This window comes from Triplophysa rosa, linkage group LG4, assembly GCF_024868665.1.
Source record: "Triplophysa rosa linkage group LG4, Trosa_1v2, whole genome shotgun sequence".
NCBI classification, from domain to species: Eukaryota; Metazoa; Chordata; class Actinopteri; order Cypriniformes; family Nemacheilidae; genus Triplophysa; species Triplophysa rosa.
Genome location: NC_079893.1, coordinates 25,390,656 through 25,408,328, shown reverse-complemented (window position 1 = coordinate 25,408,328; position 17,673 = coordinate 25,390,656). Strand labels below are relative to the sequence as shown.

General features: G+C 39.0%; 1 protein-coding gene across 1 annotated transcript; it reads left to right on the top strand.

The window, feature by feature from the left end:
• Nucleotides 1–7,929: 7,929 nt before the first annotated feature.
• On the top strand, nt 7,930–16,015 carry mogs (mannosyl-oligosaccharide glucosidase). Its single transcript, XM_057332747.1, has 5 exons — nt 7,930–8,015; nt 8,308–8,706; nt 8,788–9,011; nt 10,026–10,219; nt 13,131–16,015. Exons 2-5 carry the CDS (start codon nt 8,361–8,363, stop codon nt 14,887–14,889), a joined length of 2,523 nt encoding a protein of 840 aa, XP_057188730.1. The 5' UTR covers nt 7,930–8,015; nt 8,308–8,360; the 3' UTR covers nt 14,890–16,015.
• The last annotated feature ends 1,658 nt before the right edge of the window (nt 16,016–17,673 follow it).

Genomic DNA, 17,673 nt, shown 5'->3' with positions numbered 1-17,673 from the left:
CATTTAATTACTTATTCACTCCTTGCTTTGTTTATTTGTTTATTTACTTATACATTACTTGCTTTGTTTATTTGCGTAATCATTATTTCTTTAATCACTTATATAACCAATTCTTTCTTTAATCACTTATTCATGCCTTTATTTATTCACGCATAAGATACGTGTCAACATCATAAAAACATGTCCAAACATGATCTCCGGAGAAGAGAGAAAAATGCTCGGTAACAGTACGGGCAAAAGTTCAAGAGTTCAACTCCAGACGTGGGCAATCCCTCACCACGTGGACAGATACCGTCCAAGGCCAAAAGTTCAACGCAAAGGGGGGCAGTCCCAAACAATGGCGCGGTTATGGTCGAAGGGCAACGCAAAGGGGAGGGGCCCTCACAACGTGGGTGGTCCGGAAGTAATTCAACCCCCCCGAAAAGGTCAATGACCCCATCAATCATACCTGTCAATCATTTTGACACTATGTCCCGCATATATACTACTGTCATGTTAATGTGTAATTCTTGTAAAATAGTATATTGTAAATTGCTGAGTTTCATTATTATAAAATATTTTAATATATAAATCTTTTAATGAGTGGATTCTTGCTTGTGGGTAGGTGGGTTGATGGGGGGGCACCTCTGGGGCTGTTGCCCAGGGGCACCATGAGGTCTTAATATGCCTCTGCATATATGGATTTATTTTACTGTAGCGTTTTGGAGAAATACACATTTTTCGACTTTGAAAGCCTATAGAAACATTTTTTTCTAATAAGTAGAAAAAACTGATGGTCGGTTTCTGTAGGGCCATCCCACACTATATGCACACCATATATGGATTTATTTTACTATAACATTTTGGAGAAATACACATTTTTCAACTTTGAAAGCCTATAGAAACATTTTTTCTAATAAGTAGAAAAAACTGATGGTGGGTTTCTATAGGGGCCATCCCACACTATATATGCACACCATATATGGATTTAATTTACTGTAGCGTTTCCATCCAACTAGTCAGCCGTCACTGTCCTAATAAACTGCCACTAAATATCAGTAAGAATCAGAGAAGCCACTAAATATTATAATTTTCATATATAATAATACTTGCGCAAGCAGACGAAACACAATAAATGATCAGTACTCTGGTTAGTCAGGTTTCGCCGTCTCATAGTGCAGTTACGTGACTTTTTGGAGGAATTTATTCGGCAAATGCGTTTTCATCTCTCATTATTCGCATTAACTCTTTTTCGAAAAATGAAAAACCACCTCAAGCGAGCATAAAAGCTTTTTTTCCGAATTAAAGGTTTTTAATTCGAAATTTGGTGTTTCCATTTCCATTTCCATTTGGTGAAACATGCTTGTTAACAGACTATAACTTCAAACTATCACCCGAACATTTATGTGCTTGTTTTTCTCAACAAAAACATTATAAATATAATTTATAAACATCATGATCATATACCGACCTTAGTGTTTATTTGTGGTTTTTATAGAATTATGTGCAATATGCTTTAGGTCCTATTAGCGGGTTTTTCATTCGATCTGCGTGATCTTATTCCGAAATGGTTACAAAATCTAAATGCTCAAAAACTTTTCTCAAACTTTGTTTTAAAAAACGATAAACTTATTTTTAAACTCACATTGTTGTACATCATATTACTGAAAAAAATAGATTTGTATTGCATTATGTTGCAAACATACTGGCTCATTTTAACTTCGCAGGATTCCGTTATTTTTTTTATTAAGGTTGTGTAAATTTGCACTGAACAATACTGAACAATTTGCATTTATATTCTTCATATGACATTTTATATTTAGCTTAATCTCGTTGGGCTATAGCCTACCTTGCGTTCTTGTGCCTCTTCGTTGTTCTGCATTTACCAATAAAAATATAAATACAAAAAATTTTTTTTAAATTGACGTCTTTTTCATTTGCAAAAGGCAACAATACATACAGAATAATAACCAAAAAAATGAGATTATTAATTAGGCCTAAATAAAATAGGCCTAATTAATAAAGGAAGGCAAAAAATAATAACAGACTGCGCTATTTAGCCACCTAAAAACATCGTTGACAGTTATCAACCCTCACTTCACGACAAAAAAAATGCACATTACATAACTTTGCAGTATATTACGCCATGTGTCTTTACGGGATCTTCACGGAATGTGTGTGAACGCACGCACAGATTCCAGAAAATCACTGGCAGTGTCAATGAACAAAATCTAACGATCCCGGGACAAATTCCCGGACACATTTTCCGTGTATTTTCTGGGATCTCTATGTGAAAAGTGCTTTTACAAGCGTTTCCAAGATAAATAAATAAACGGAAGACTCCCGGTCAAAACAACAGTTTTGACAATGTGTGGTAATGAATCCGCAACCAAATTAATATCAAAACAGCCTCCATTATTAGCAAACGGTGGATAAACCTTGAAAAATGATATATGAGCGTGCCAAATCACAGAGATGCCGATTCGCACTGGACTAATATTATCACAGGACCTCGGTGTTCGTCAAAATAATTTGTGGGGTAATTTTTACTTTATACAAATTACAGACATGGCCGATTCGCACGGGATTAAGATCACAGACAATCTCTGCAATTATTACAAATGACCAGAGGTCCCCAGGTAATACTAATCCCGTGCGAATAGGGCTTTGGTGTGATCAAATATTTGGTGTGCATGCAGGTGTTCAAGTTACCTTCAGTTGATACTTTTTAAGTAAGCTACAATAAATTCTTAAGGGAATAGTTCACCCCAAATATATATATATAATTAAAGCCATAATCGTACTCACCATCTGTCATGAAACTGACAGGAAACAGAACCCAAGTGCAGACAGCGCTCAACAAAATGACATTTTATTGGACATAGGACAAAACATAACTCAAAAATTCGTCGAGGGGAAAACAAGAACAAAATACTTTAACTTAACTTAACTTAACTTAACCAGGGGCAACAGGACAAGATGGGGATAAAGACAAGCGATCCAGCATAGGACAGCATACACAAGGGCATTAAATAGGCATATGGCACAAAAGAGGCATAATGAGGGCAACAGGTGAAGGGCCTGAACTGATAATGGGATAATGAATAAGGAAACAAGGGGGCGGGGCTAAGACGCAGGACGGGAAGCACAAGGCACAATCAATGGCAATGTGCTTCCAAAACAAACACAAGAAATGGGGCTGTCATGATCCCGTCGGCCAGAACAAGATACAGCTGCTAGGAAGGCGGGATCATGACACCATTCTGCCATCCTAGGTGTATATGTACTTCTTTCTTAAGATTTCTTAAGTAATAATAATCCAAATGCTGGCTCTTCCTATAGCATTGTAATAGCATTGAGACCTTTTGGGTTTGGTGCAGAGTAACAAACACTTTTAATGTACATGTACAGATTGGTAGTAAGTGTGCATGTGTGCTATAATGTAAAAGATCAAGTTATATTATAAATGATTAAACTTGACATCTATCCTTAATTACAGGGCCTCTTCCAGATCCTCACGTCATGGCCTGTGGGGAGAAACTGAAAGACATACATCCTCAACCGGGGATATGCAAGTTGCTGCACGGGCTTGAGGGCCTTAGTTTGATGGACTCTAAATTTGGTCCTGTTCCTTTTGAGTCTGTCCTCTCTTACCAGTGTCCTCCTGAAATTAGTAGAGACATTATTAAGCACAATGGTGCCCCCGAGTTTCCTCGATTGCCTGTTGCTGGTTACAATTTTAAGTTTCCAATAGATTTAGTGCCCACCTAAAAGCAACAGTGCCACTTGAAAAGCCTGAAGATTTCATGGGAGATCTCCACTGCCATTGAGGCAGAAACCCGACTGCAGTCCAAATGCCAGCTGTGGACCCTGGTGCGCAAACCCCGGTTTACAGCCAGCAGATTCCACGAGTTGTGCCATGTTCGTGGGGAATCCTCCGCCAAAGCCCTGGCAGCCCGCGTTCTGAGAGGAACTCCTCAGACAGAGGTGATGAAAAGAGGCTAAGATACCAAGGCAATATGCTGATTTTTATGATGTGTCTGTGACACAGTGTGGGGTCGTCATCCACCCTGATGCACCTCACCTTGCAACCAGACCTGACGCTAAAGTCTTTGACCCAAAAGAAACACCACCATTTGGATTAGCGTAGGTAAAGAGTTGTGATGTGGAAAATGCCACACAAGTTAAACACCTGATCAATGTTAAAGGCAAGGCCTGTCTTAAGAAGAACCACAAATAGTATTATCAGGTTCAAGGCCAACTGGCTTTAATTAGGCTTCAGTGGTGTGATTTCATAACAGACACACACTGCCTTCACTGTTCAAAGAATTTTTAGGGATGAGGAAATTATTTTGCCAATGCCACCAAAGCTGAATAATTTCTACTATAACATCTACATGAATAACTTGTTAATCTTGAGGTAGAATTTAACATGTAAAATTTCTAGCACATGTGAAAGGCCAACATTTTTTTGTGGCACTTGCACAAAATGGACAAATTGTAAATTGTGATAATTGAATGTAGTTATTTATTACATTACTAAATGTGTGAATACAAAACAATACAGATTTTTAAATCATTCTCATTCTTTTAATGTATAAATAAAAATTTTGTCCTTGATAAAATGTCAACACATAGAAAACAAGTACATCAATAAATAGTTAAAAAAAGTTAGCTTATTACTAAAAAAATGTAAATGAATAATAAAAATGTATTCACCATACTTTCAAATATAACATATTTTAACAAACTTTTTCATATAATCATAATACATACTGGTGAACATATCAGTAACACTATTTATTTACAGTACAACACAGGTAATTGCAAAATTGGGCACACGAAATGAAAAGAAAAGACTTCAGACTGGTTTGTCCTTGATATAAAGAGGTCCCTAATAGTTACACAACAGGCAACAAATGACCCACAGCTGATTGACTGAACCAGACAGTGGAAAAAGCCCATCCCAAATGTGATATTCCTTCACCCGGCATATAGCCCTCTCTACAAAAATCCTCAGACGTGCAATAGCCTGGGTCTTCTGGGTGTCCTCCATGCTGAGTTGAGTAGATTTCTTTAGTGGAGGGACAATGAGGGTTGCTCCCACCTCAGACAGCAACTTCTCTATTTAGAAACCCTTGTCAGCCATTACTCTGTCTCCTGGCTCAAGTAACTGTAATAGCTGTGATTTCCGAGTTACTTCTATATCGGATATAGAATTGGATATATATTGGATACAAATGTAATAACCCCACATGGAGCAACACCAATAAGACCTTTAAAGGTGGTGTGATTTTTATAGTTTGAGAAGGTTTCTGACTGTAGTGAGAGGGCAGATGCTGTTTCACTGCGGATCTCAGTGCAGTCAATTATCACTCTCACCTGAGGACAGTAAAGCTTGAACTTGTCAGGCATTGTGGCCTGCAATCTCTCTCTCTCATCATCCACAATGGCAGTGAGCTGAGAACCTGGTAAAGGTAGCTAGCCCACGTTAAGATGGTGTGACTTACTGTAGACAAGCTGACCTCAAAAATGGTCAAAAAGGTTTTCTCCTGAAGCCCAGCCGCAATGCGGCAGATAAACATAAAGAATTCATCAATCAATGGAAGTTTGCGCTGAGCAAAACTGATGTCCAGTCCTGCATCCAGCCCGATGTCCAGTCCTGCGTCCAGTCCGGTGATCCAGCCGGCGTCCAGTCCGGTGATCCAGCCGGCGTTCAGTCCGGTGATCCAGCCGGCCTTCCAGCCGGCGCCAAGCCCTGTCCAGCCGGCCTTCCAGCCGGCGCCAAGCCCTGTCCAGCCGGCCTTCCAGCCGGCGCCAAACCCTGTCCAGCCGGCGCCAAACCCTGTCCAGCCGGCGCCAAGCCCTGTCCAGCCGGTCCCTGGGAAATTCCCAGGGGCAAAGACTTCCCCCCCAGGACTTGTTCTAAGTCCCCCAGGACTCCGCGCCCTAGAGCGCAGCCGGGGACTGGGACTATTCCCCCCAACCATTTTGGACTGCCTATGGGCCCTTGTTTGGCCCCACCCCCCCTCCCATGTTTGTTATTTTTATTGTCACACCCCAATCCCATTGTTATTTTGTCTTGTCTGCCACTGATTTTGTTCTCCATGTTTTGTCTGTTCATGTCACTGTCTCAGTCAGTCTTGTCTCGTCCGTCTACCCCTTGGTGAGCACCTGGAGGTGCTCATTAAAGGGGGGGGCTTCTGTCATGGCTCTGCTTCATTTAGTCATGTTTTTCTTGGTCCTGTAGCTGAGCCATGACAAAGCCTTTGGTTATGTGTGGAGAGAAACATATTATTGTCCTTTTGACAATAATATACGTTCTCTCCAGTGTCTCGTCATTGGCCCCGCCCCTCTCATTTCCTTGTTATCTTTCCCTGAGTGTTTTATGTTCCACACCTGCCTTCGTTTGTTATCCCTCGTTTGTCTTCCCTTTAAATACCCTCTTGTTTCTTTGTCCTGTGCTCGTGGATTGTCTTTTGGATGTGCTATGTTTCGTGTGTTTCATTTTGACCCCGCGTCTCAGCCTTGCCTTGTCCTGTCCGTGAACCTGTTTTGTGAAGTGAGTTATTTTAGTGTTCTTTGGTTTTTGTCTTGCCCCTCGTGGGAAGTTTTTGTTTCTTGTATTTTCCTCAGTTTAGTTTTTCCCCATTGTGGGTGTTTTTGTTTCTGTTTTTTGTTAAGAAATAAAGTCTTGTTTTTTGTTAACCCCTTACTGCCTGCCTGCATTTGGGTTCTTCCACGCACCAGTCATGACACTACCTTTCCCCACTCATTCCAGTGGAATTTAAAAGGCACTGCTCCTTGTTTGATCCGGGTTTGTCCACTGGCTGATGTATATATATCGTCTGGGTCAAAATGTTGACTACACACGTAGGTTCTCCCATAAAGGATTTTGAAATTCGGCCTCTCATTTCCTTTAATTGCCCAAACCCAATGCACAGGTCCACAGGAAAATCGTGGAAACTCAAATACGGACATTTTTGTTTGCTGTTTGAACAGTAAGGAACACTACAATAGCACCATTTTGATGTCTGTGCCATGGATATTGGATGAGCTGCTGTTGATAAACGGAGAGAAACGGGAAAGAGCAAAATGACACATAACATCAGTTTATGGCTTTTATGTAGCATACTGTCACGGATCCGCCAGTCACGCCAATTGTTTTGTCTCAAGATGCACACCAGTCATGTATTCTTCTAAGGCATTTTTATAAAAGCAACATAAATATCTTAATTCAACTAAGGCACAGACCTGGCTTAAGCTAAGCCGTGTCTGTGAAACCAGGCCAAAGTGTTAAGTGAACTTAATAAAGCACAACCGGTAACAATGCACAATTTTGTTGCTAAAGTTGCTATAGCAGTTGTCAAATTTGCTGCTAGCTGTCCGAACCATCTACGCATAACGCAGTTAGAGAATGGTAAATTATTAATGATCAATAACGTTACGAAATATTAACATGCCTGATACTAAACACAATAATAATCTTACCGATGTCTTGACCACTTGTATTTTCAGTCACTGTTGTTAAATTCTAGCGCGAGGGCAAAACGAAAGTTCTTCTTCTTCTTGTTTGTTAAAAAGGAAGATATGATACACTGCTTTGCGAAAAGACGGAAGTTGAATGACATCATTGTGAAAAGGGCCTATTGAAAAGGAATTCCAAAGGAGAAAATTAGTGGGCGTGGCTTGCGTTTTTCACTGCTAATTGATAGGATGTTTAAAAACAGCTGTTGCATTGCTTTGTATTCAAGAAATACATGTATTAATAAAATATATGAATTTTATATATGATATATGAAATGATTGTTTTTTTCTCTAAAGGTCTTCACAATCTAGGAAAAGAGATCTTAGACAGGATTAATATTACTTAATCACAATTTACAAACATTTTATCATAACAATGCAACGCTGGGGGTCTTTTATTTTGAAGAAAAGTGATCTTGTGCTTTTACCATTAGCTTCACTGTAAGGAAATGCGGAAGTGCCCATGCTGCTGATAATGATGTCCAGTAGTGTACCGACACGTAGATAAGGTAATGTCAACCAAAATTAAAATTGAATTAAGTGATCGCGAGTATTTAAATGAATTAACTAGTACTACATTGGTGAAATATGTATATTTTAAAAAGAATACTCGAAATATTTACAGACGATCTTTCATTCGTTCGTTCAGCTGGCTGGCCATGTTGTCAATTTGTAGCGCTCTGTGCATTACGATAACGTTATAGTCCAGTTATGGGTCAAATATTACAGTAAATACAGTGGTATACAACACAATGTATAAAATGTAGTGACATTTCAAATTATGTCTGTGGCGGCTTGCAGGTGCATTTGAATGACTGCTATCCCCAGATAGGCTTGGTTAAGTCAAAGGAAAGATGGCTAAGCGGCGTAAGAGGGTATTGACAGGTGATGGAGTGCCTAGTCCAAGAGAAGAAAAAGCACCTGCTCCACCACGCAGAGAAAAGAAAAAGAAAACTGACATCGGAAAGGTGTTCATCAATATATCCATCGGTTTGTGCATCTTCAGCCTCATCTGGTTTTTCTATGCTCTTTATATGCGTTCAGCCTTGGCCAGGAGGGTCGTAACCTTGCACCCATCTCCACGGGTTCTGAATGCTACTAGCTCAAGTCCTGCTGTGTCTCCAGATCAATTTTGGGGTTCCTACCGCCCCCATGTGTACTTTGGAATGAAAACAAGAAGTCCCAGATCTGTTGTAACAGGTAATGTATTGCATATTGATACTTAAATGTTGTGTTATGCATTAAAATTGGGATGTATGACAATTATTTGTTTTTATTTAGGTTTAATGTGGATGCGTCAGTTTGCTGATGTTGATGGAAATTTGAGACACACTTGTGAGCAAGGGGACCGTTTGCAGGGCTACGGATGGCTGATGCATGATGGCGTCTCTTTTGGAGTCCAGGAGATTCATGACCGCGATTTCACCCTCACTACAGAGTTTGTGAAGCGTATGGGTGGGGATCACGGCGGTGACTGGACATGGAGAATTACTGCAAAGCAACATGTGAGTAGAAAGCATTTTTTAGGAGGATATATAGAAATCTGGGGAGTATTGTAAAGCAAAGATATATGAGATATGACTTATCAAATCAGATGCTAGTTGTTTTTAATGAACATGCTAGAGCCTTTTAAACGTGCATTCAGTTATGCTTTATTATTGTATACTGAAACCTAGTAGCATAGATACAGTATCACACTAAAGCAAAAGTTTTCAGTTTCTAATGCCATTGTAAAATTTGACAGTCATGATACATTTGTTCTGTGAGCGAAAAGGTTCAATATCTGTGGGGTTAACTGGGATCAAGTGAAACATTTAAAGCTGGTTGTGATCTGGTGTGATCTCAACATGCTCTGTGTAAAATAACGCTTTGGTTAGATAGAATACTGACGTCAGTATTCATTTCTTTTTTTAATGTTTTTTCCCTTATTATATTTATTGTATATTTATTTTTATATATATTTCGTTTTAAACATGTTTAGGTTTTAAGAAGGAACATTTGAGCCCCTTTAAGAGCATGAAATTAATGGAATGTAACTTTTGTAGTTTTACTTTAACCAATTTGACTAAGGAAGATATATGTATATATTTCCAAGTCTCACCTGAGTATCAGTTGGGCAACTCACTTTGGAATGCACAGATACACATTTTAGTAAACAGAACAAACAATGTAATTTGTGATTAAGAAGAGCTTAGGTTATTAAGTCTTAATCAACCAAACCAGTAATACCAGTATTCTGTATTTAAGTAGTATACCAGTTTGTTATAAAACATACAATTGTAATGTCTTGTAATAACAGAGATGATGATTGGTGTTGCATTATTTGCTCGCCTAAATGCCTTAATTTCATTTAACAGTAAAAAAATAAAATTCTCAAATATAAACAGTAAAATGCGAAGCTCATACATTCTTACTAATATAAAATGTGTCTGACTGTAATTTTGATGAACACACAAAACGAATATTTAGTTTCATTATCCAAAGATCTTAATCACGTTTGTTTTGTCTCTGATTGGCAGAGCTCTGCTGCCATGGCTCCAGTGATCTCACTGATGTTCTACGCTGCCACAGACGTTCAAGGTTCCTTGCAAGCTCACGTGGAAGAGAAAAATGTCTTGAGTTCTGTTACAGGAACATCTGAAGAGCTGGGCAACTTCAAGATCACTTTTGGAAAACCCACTGCAGGGGAAGGTGCTACTGGCAAATATGCTAAGTATGTTGTGCATCAACACACAAATGTGGATTGTTTTTTAGTAAACTGAGTACTGTACACTCATACACATTAGGGATGTAACGAATACCAGTTTAATGGTTTACCGTGATAATAACGTCCAACTGTTAGTATTACTGCGTCATATTTTAATTACCGTTTAACCATACAAGTGTTATGGCTTGAAAAACCCTGTCCAGCATCAAACAAAGTTATCAAGAGCACTGAAAAAAAATTACTTGTAGAATTTAGAATATTTTTTAAGTAAAATTTGCTGCTATAATTCAACTTACTAACCAGAATAAAGTAAATCCTACTTATTAAATACATTTAGTTTTTGTTAAAATATCAAGTAAATGTTACCTAAAGGAAACAAAAAAAATTACGCTGAACAAAAACATGTCTAACTCAAACTTCACGGATCACTTACTTTCATATTGAAATATACTAGTTTTTTATAACATAGATGGTCAAGTAAGAAGAGACTGGTGGTCTCTGTACTGGCATTAGCACATTTACTGCTCAATAAGTGAAATAACATACTTCATGACTAATATCGTGCCTTCCTCAGACTAGGCGCAAGCACCGCTCTTCTGAACAAAGGTAACAACTAAAAAAACCCAAACATAAAAATAATATAAAAACTCTCCTAAATCTCAAAGATAAATCAACAAAAAGCACAAACAAGTCTTTCTTTTAACTGAAAAGCACTTAAAATGACAGTTAATCTTGAAAATTAATCTCCCAATGCAGTCAGATACAAAGCATGATGAGAACTACAGATCAACTGGCAAGGTAGTTTTTTCTACAAAAATTATTTATGTAGTCTCAACACGAAATAAGTAAACTTAATTTGACCAATTTAAATGGGTGTAACATAATAAAATTGAGTTGGATTTACTTAATAATTTGTCCAATTAAAATTACTCAAACAAAATAATTAAAATCTTCACAACCAAAATGAGCAGATTTTACTCCCAAGTAGGGAGTTTCGTTTGTGATATATCGTTAGAAATTCTTCCCACGAAAGGAATTAGTCTTCCCGCGATATAAATGATAAATCCTAGTTGATGACGTATTTCTTTGTGAGACCCATTCACAGCTCATATGCGGAGTGAAAAAAAAAATTTGTTTGTTAAGTATTTGTTGATAGTCATAATAAATTAACACACCACAACATTTAGTTTGGCTAAAAGTCTTGATTTAAACATTCGTTAGATGTTTTAAAGGCGCATGTGCATTGCACAAATTGTTAAATATGATTTCTTGCCTGTTATATACAGGATGCATAAACTGAGCATCCCGTGCGCAGCTCGCGCTCACATTTGCTTTCATAGCTACACAGCGCGCACCGCACTGCTGCCTGTTTACATCCAGTACAAAATGCGAGTTTGTATTACGTTGTTTAAAATACGTTTATGAGCGTATGACAGCGTAGATTATTTAATTAGATTTCTAATTACAGTACATTGTTGAAAAATAAATGCCTGTACGATATGATATATGTGATGTGAAAATGTAGAAGAGTTAGTTTGGTGAAAGGTGGATTCGAACCTGGTTGATAGCGTCAAAACTAATTTCACTAGTAATATGTCTTCACACTTTGCCACTGAAGCTGCTTGCAAAGTAGTGTCCTTTTTGCACTTAGATTTTTTGTGTTTCCAACACCCATGATCCATTGGCAGTTATTTAAAAGGACACATTTTCATTACAAAAATTCACAAAAAAATGACTTAAATTCTGAACCTTTGACAGTGAGTGGTGGGTCGTTCGAACCACTCGAACCCCCCCTGGCTACGGGTCTGATACCGTGCCTTTTGTATTGCATTAGGCTATGTTGCAAAAATACTGGCTAATTTTTACTACGCAGCATTCCGTTATATTTTTTCATTAAGGCTATGTAAATTTGCACCGAACAAGCCTGAACTATTTGTTTTTTTTTGTTTTCATATGACATTGTATATTTAGCTTATATTTAGCTTAATCATGTTGGGCTATAGCCTACCTTGCGTTCTTGTGCCTCATTCCTCTTCATTGTTACCAATAAAAAATATGAATAAAAAAGTTTGTTTTAAAATTGACATCTTTGTCATTTGCAAAAGACAACAATATATGCTACAGAATAATAACCAAAAACAGAGAGATTATTAGGCCTATTTGGCACTAAATAAAGGAAGGCAGTAATAATACAAATTGCGCTGTAGAGCCACCTAAAAACACCGCAAGGAAATCTTTCACCTTGATCAACCCTATTTTCACAAAAAAAAAATTCACATAACTTTACATTGTAGTATATTACGTCACATGTCTTTACGGGATCTTCACGGGATGTGTGTGAGCGCACGCACAGATTCCAGAAAATCACTGGAAGTGTGAATGAACAAAATCTAACGATCCCAGGACAAATTCCTGGACACGTTTACCGTGTATTTTCCAGGATCTCTGTGTGAAAAGGGCTCTAGTTTCTCACAACACACGCAGACAGATGATTTGCTGAATTGTGTTGTGTTTATATGAAAATCTGATTTAATCTGAACTAGGAAACTTTTACCTCATGCCCCCAACGTGCCATGACTAATATTAATGTTATTTATTTGATGTAAATCAAACAAAAGTACATTTACAGGTAAACTCAATATTAAATTTGGTTTACATCAGTACCTTTTTGACATTTCCAGAACATGTTAATAAAGTCGTGATAATATTGATAACCGTGATAATGTTCACTATAATCGTGACCTGAAATTTTCACACAGTTACATCTCTAATACACAAGTAAAAGTTAAAGATTTGTAATAGCAATGCAGTATCGATTATGGTAATATAATATGTGCCAATACTTATTGTAATATTTTTGGTGTGAAGCAAAAAGAACGAAATTCAGGTTGCCATATGCTATCTCTCTTCTCTTCAGATATAATTACCTGCAGACCAGGAGCCCTGGCCTGGATAAGCTAACGGATATAGCGAAGAACAGCCTAAACCACAAGTTCATTTTCAGTCCTCCCAAAGGTGAAAAAAGATCTTATTTCGCTGTGGATTCTCACAAAGTCATGACCCATCACAATCAGCAGCAAGATCCCAAGATAGAGGGCGACTTTGTGGTGCATCAGGTGACCGTTCAGACACCTTTCCAAATTGAAGTTTTGTTTGAATCCGGAAGCTTCCACGACCGGCCGAATCAGCTCGTGGGCTCTGTTCTCACAGACGAGCTGGAGAGGCGTAAGGTGGCATTCAATGAGAAATTCGAGGGTACCTTTGGCCTCCAAGCAAAAGAGTTCACATCATCGCAGATCAAATTCGCCAAGGCAGCTTTGAGCAACATGCTTGGTGGTATGGGATATTTCTACGGCCAATCGGTCGTACAGTCGGTTTACAACGAGCATCCCTTGCTTTATCCCGAAAGCCCACTTTTCACGGCGGTTCCATCTCGCTCTTTCTTTCCAAGGGGCTTTCTCTGGGACGAAGGGTTTCACCAGCTTCTTCTGAGCAAATGGGACCCTCCGTTATCACTGGAGGTCATAGCACACTGGCTTGATCTCATCAACGTCGAAGGCTGGATCCCACGTGAGCAGATCTTGGACGACGAGGCACGCAGCAAAGTACCATCCGAGTTTATAGTGCAGCACAATGAAAATGCCAACCCACCCACGCTGTTCCTGGTTCTGCAAAAGCTGGTGGACCAACTGGAGACCGACCCTGATAGGCTGTCCTCTCACCTTCCTGTATTGAGAAGGCTTTACCCAAGACTGCAGACGTGGTTCGAGTGGTTTAACACCACGCAAGCCGGACCCATGGCTAATTCCTACCGTTGGCGAGGTCGGGACAAAGACACCAATCTTTTTCTAAATCCCAAGACCCTGACGTCCGGTCTGGATGACTACCCACGGGCCTCCCACCCCTCATCTGATGAGAGGCACGTGGACTTGTATTGCTGGATGGCCTTGGCCTCTGGGATTATGGCAAATGTGGCGAGAATACTTGGGGAGCCCCATAAGGTGTACGAGAACACCCATCTAACCCTCAGCAATAATGAGCTGTTAAATGAGCTGCACTGGTCCGATAATCTGCGGGTTTTTAGCGATTACGGCAACCACACCCAAGCTGTGTCACTTCAGCAGGAAAAGGTATATGTTCCCCCCGGACAACCACGGCACCAGTTTCCGGTTACCAGACTGGTTCGTTCAGTTCGCAGGGCTCCCAAACTGCAGTATGTGAATGCGTTAGGCTATGTTAGCCTTTTTCCTTTCTTGCTACATATTCTGACACCGGACTCTCCTAAACTGGAGCATATTTTACGAGACATTCAAGATCCAGAACACCTTTGGACGCCCTATGGTCTGCGTTCGCTCTCGCGTACAGATCCTCTCTACATGAAGAGGAACACGGAACATGACGCCCCCTACTGGCGAGGTCCCATTTGGATCAACATCAACTACCTGGCTGTTAGAGCACTGCATCACTATGGCAGCATTGAAGGGCCATACAAGGAGAAAGCAGCTGCCATCTATCAAGAGCTCAGGACTAACCTAATCAAAAATGTTTACAAGCAGTATCTGGAAACTGGATACATATGGGAACAATACAGCGATAGCACTGGAAGGGGACAAGGTAGCCACCCCTTTACAGGCTGGTCAGCTCTGACTGTACTAATAATGGCCGAAAAATACTGAGAATCAGTAGCAGGCTGGAATCAGCATGATGTTCAGAGTCAAGATGTTGAAACGGTGCCATATGTTTGTTCTAACAAAATGTATTTCATTTTTACTTCATTTGAAAACAAAAAAGCTAATTTGTGATTTTCGTTTTAGTTTCTCACTTATTATGATAAATGAAGTCCAAACGGTTTAAATTTTTAAATTTTACATATCGTTTAATGTGATTTAATGTGTATCCTCAGGTTTAAGAGGCACAGGCTTTTTCCTGGATCAGGCAAAGCTATATCTATTACTATTACTGGAAAAGACTGTGCACCTTTTTTCTGTCATTGCTGTTAGGCTTAATTTAACAAAATAAATCAAAATCTTTTTTCTAAATTCTTCTTTGGTGTACTTAAATACTTGAAAGGAATGCTTTATGGATAGTATTTGTCAAAAGTATTGATCAATCATTGCAATACAGTCAAAAGTTTTTGTATGTGCATGTGCTTTTTCTGTTAGGGATGTACAACGATTAATTGTATGCAAAATAAAGGTTTTTGTGTATAATAATTGTGTATATAAATACACAAACATGCATGTATAATTTTAAGAAAAAAAATAGAAAAATTATGTTTATGTATAATGTAAATTGGAGTTTGGTTCCAAAACAAATGAGATGATAATTTTCAAAAATCTTTTTTTTATTGTGCATTCCAAATTATATCAGTCAAACTCCAGTTGGTTTGTTTTGATTTAAGCCATAATAACTCAAAATACAGTAAAACACAATGAAAACATGATAGCATAATAAAAAACATGATTTTTATCTCATTTTGGAACCAAACTCTCTATATAAATGTATATTCACTACTAAACATTTCTTAAATATATACATTGACGTGTTTGTATTCATATATGCATAATTATAATACATATTAAGTACACACACATATATTATGTAAATAAAAACTTGTGAATTAACTTTAACGTAAACTTAATATAACCATGCTTTTGACCCAAGATACTGGAATAGACCTCACACCCCTTGAGTCTGTGTAGAGTACAAGCAGGCTTAGGGAATGGATGGATAAATGTTATAATTTTTATAATTATTGATATGTCCGGTTATTTGTATTCTTATTTAGTAAACAACTTTACAATGATGCAACATTGTTTTTTATTTGCTCTGTGAGAGGAATGTATTGCTGTTGTTTTTTGGGGAGAAGTACAAAAGTGATGTCATCTCTGTTTACACACTCCTGGTTGCGTCAGCAGCGTTTTGGAGATCTAAGCGTGTAGATGATTCATGCTCTATTTGATATTTTCTTTTTGGGCAAACAATACAAAACATGGGACTACGAGGTCAGTCAGAGAAATGAGATAAACACGCATCTTGGGCTGTGTTTGCGTTCCCCTTGGGCATCATAGTATGTTGCCCTCATTGCCATCGCCCTTTGAAATGCATCTCCCCGTCTTTGTATTTTTTAGTTGATCGGTGTGACTAAAACACTCAATGCGCAATCCCCCCCTCCACAGACGCACGGTACAATGGGATAATAGCCAAAACAGCATTAGCGAGATCTAACGCACAGGCATAAATAGATGAGTCAGAGTTCCTCCATTTGCGCATTGATGAGTTCCTGAGCCTCTGTTTGCATCCATTGGTACGAGTAGTAGCGGGCATATTCATGTGAGTCACACTTTTTGCCCTGTAATGGAGCAATTATAACATTAAATTCTCAAAGGCTTCTGTTTTAACGTTATGAAGTGGTTCATTTGCTGATTAAATCTAGCAGGGAATGGAGCTGTTCATTCACACTTCATTCGTCCTGCTTAGAAGTATCCATGTTACAGTGTGGAAAGTGTAATGATGGCATATGCCTGCTAGGTGGAGCCATTTAGTCATCCTCTGATCACCATTTTATATATACAGAATATACAGTATATATATATATATATATATATATATATATACTGGACTGTTTAAGCAAGGGCAATGCATAATGTATTTAAAGCCTCAAGGCTTTACATTTTGCATATTACCTGTTGACACTGTTGCATCACTGTGATGTTTTCATCTCAGGCCTTCAGCTGGGTTCTCTGTTGATGTCATGATCTGACACTTTACATATGTGTGTCATATAGTGAGTGTGGGTCACAGTGCCTTGGTCATAATCGCTTGTTACCTCACCGAATCGATCGGTGATGAAATCGCTGATGCAGTGACGTTCAATGCCATCATCTCCCACCACCACACACTGGTATATCTCCCATGGGAGTCTTACTTGCTGAACAGCAAGTGCGTGTATGCCGAGCTTTGCCAAGCTTTCACCCTTTGGCACAGCAACCAGCATAAAATCCAATCCACACATTTCTTTCAGCCATATTTTCTTCCCCCTCTCTTGTTTTTTTGCTTTGCGTTTTCACTTCCTCCCCCTCTAGAAAGATTTTTGCTTTTATCATCTACAGTATAACCTCCAGACATCACTCGGATCCAGGGCCAGTGCCCCTGTCCCGCTCTCGCACCAACAGCCAGCCTCCCTCGGCCAGTGCAGGTCTGTGTGGAGATTATGTAAGCCTGCCTCTATAAATAGTGGCACCCGGGATCTTTTGTCTTTACCTGCTCGCTCTTAGCCCAACAGTTTTATTTCTGGAGAGCTTGTGGAAGCGGTGCCATGCAGAGCGCCTGTTACCATAGTTACTTATGTTAGCAAGGAGAGAGAGACGCCACATTCTTAGTTGCTTTTTTCCTCATAGCAGCAGTGCAATCTGTTTGAATAGACTCATCCCTTTTCAGTCTGCAGTTGTCCCTCTGAA

Coding starts and splice junctions, on each gene's coding strand:
- mogs (XM_057332747.1), top strand. CDS start 8,361: ATGGCTAAGCGGCGTAAGAGGGTATTGACAGGTGATGGAGTGCCTAGT. Junction 9,012..10,025: donor GAATTACTGCAAAGCAACAT/GTGAGTAGAAAG, acceptor TCTGATTGGCAG/AGCTCTGCTGCCATGGCTCC. Junction 10,220..13,130: donor GCTACTGGCAAATATGCTAA/GTATGTTGTGCA, acceptor TCTTCTCTTCAG/ATATAATTACCTGCAGACCA.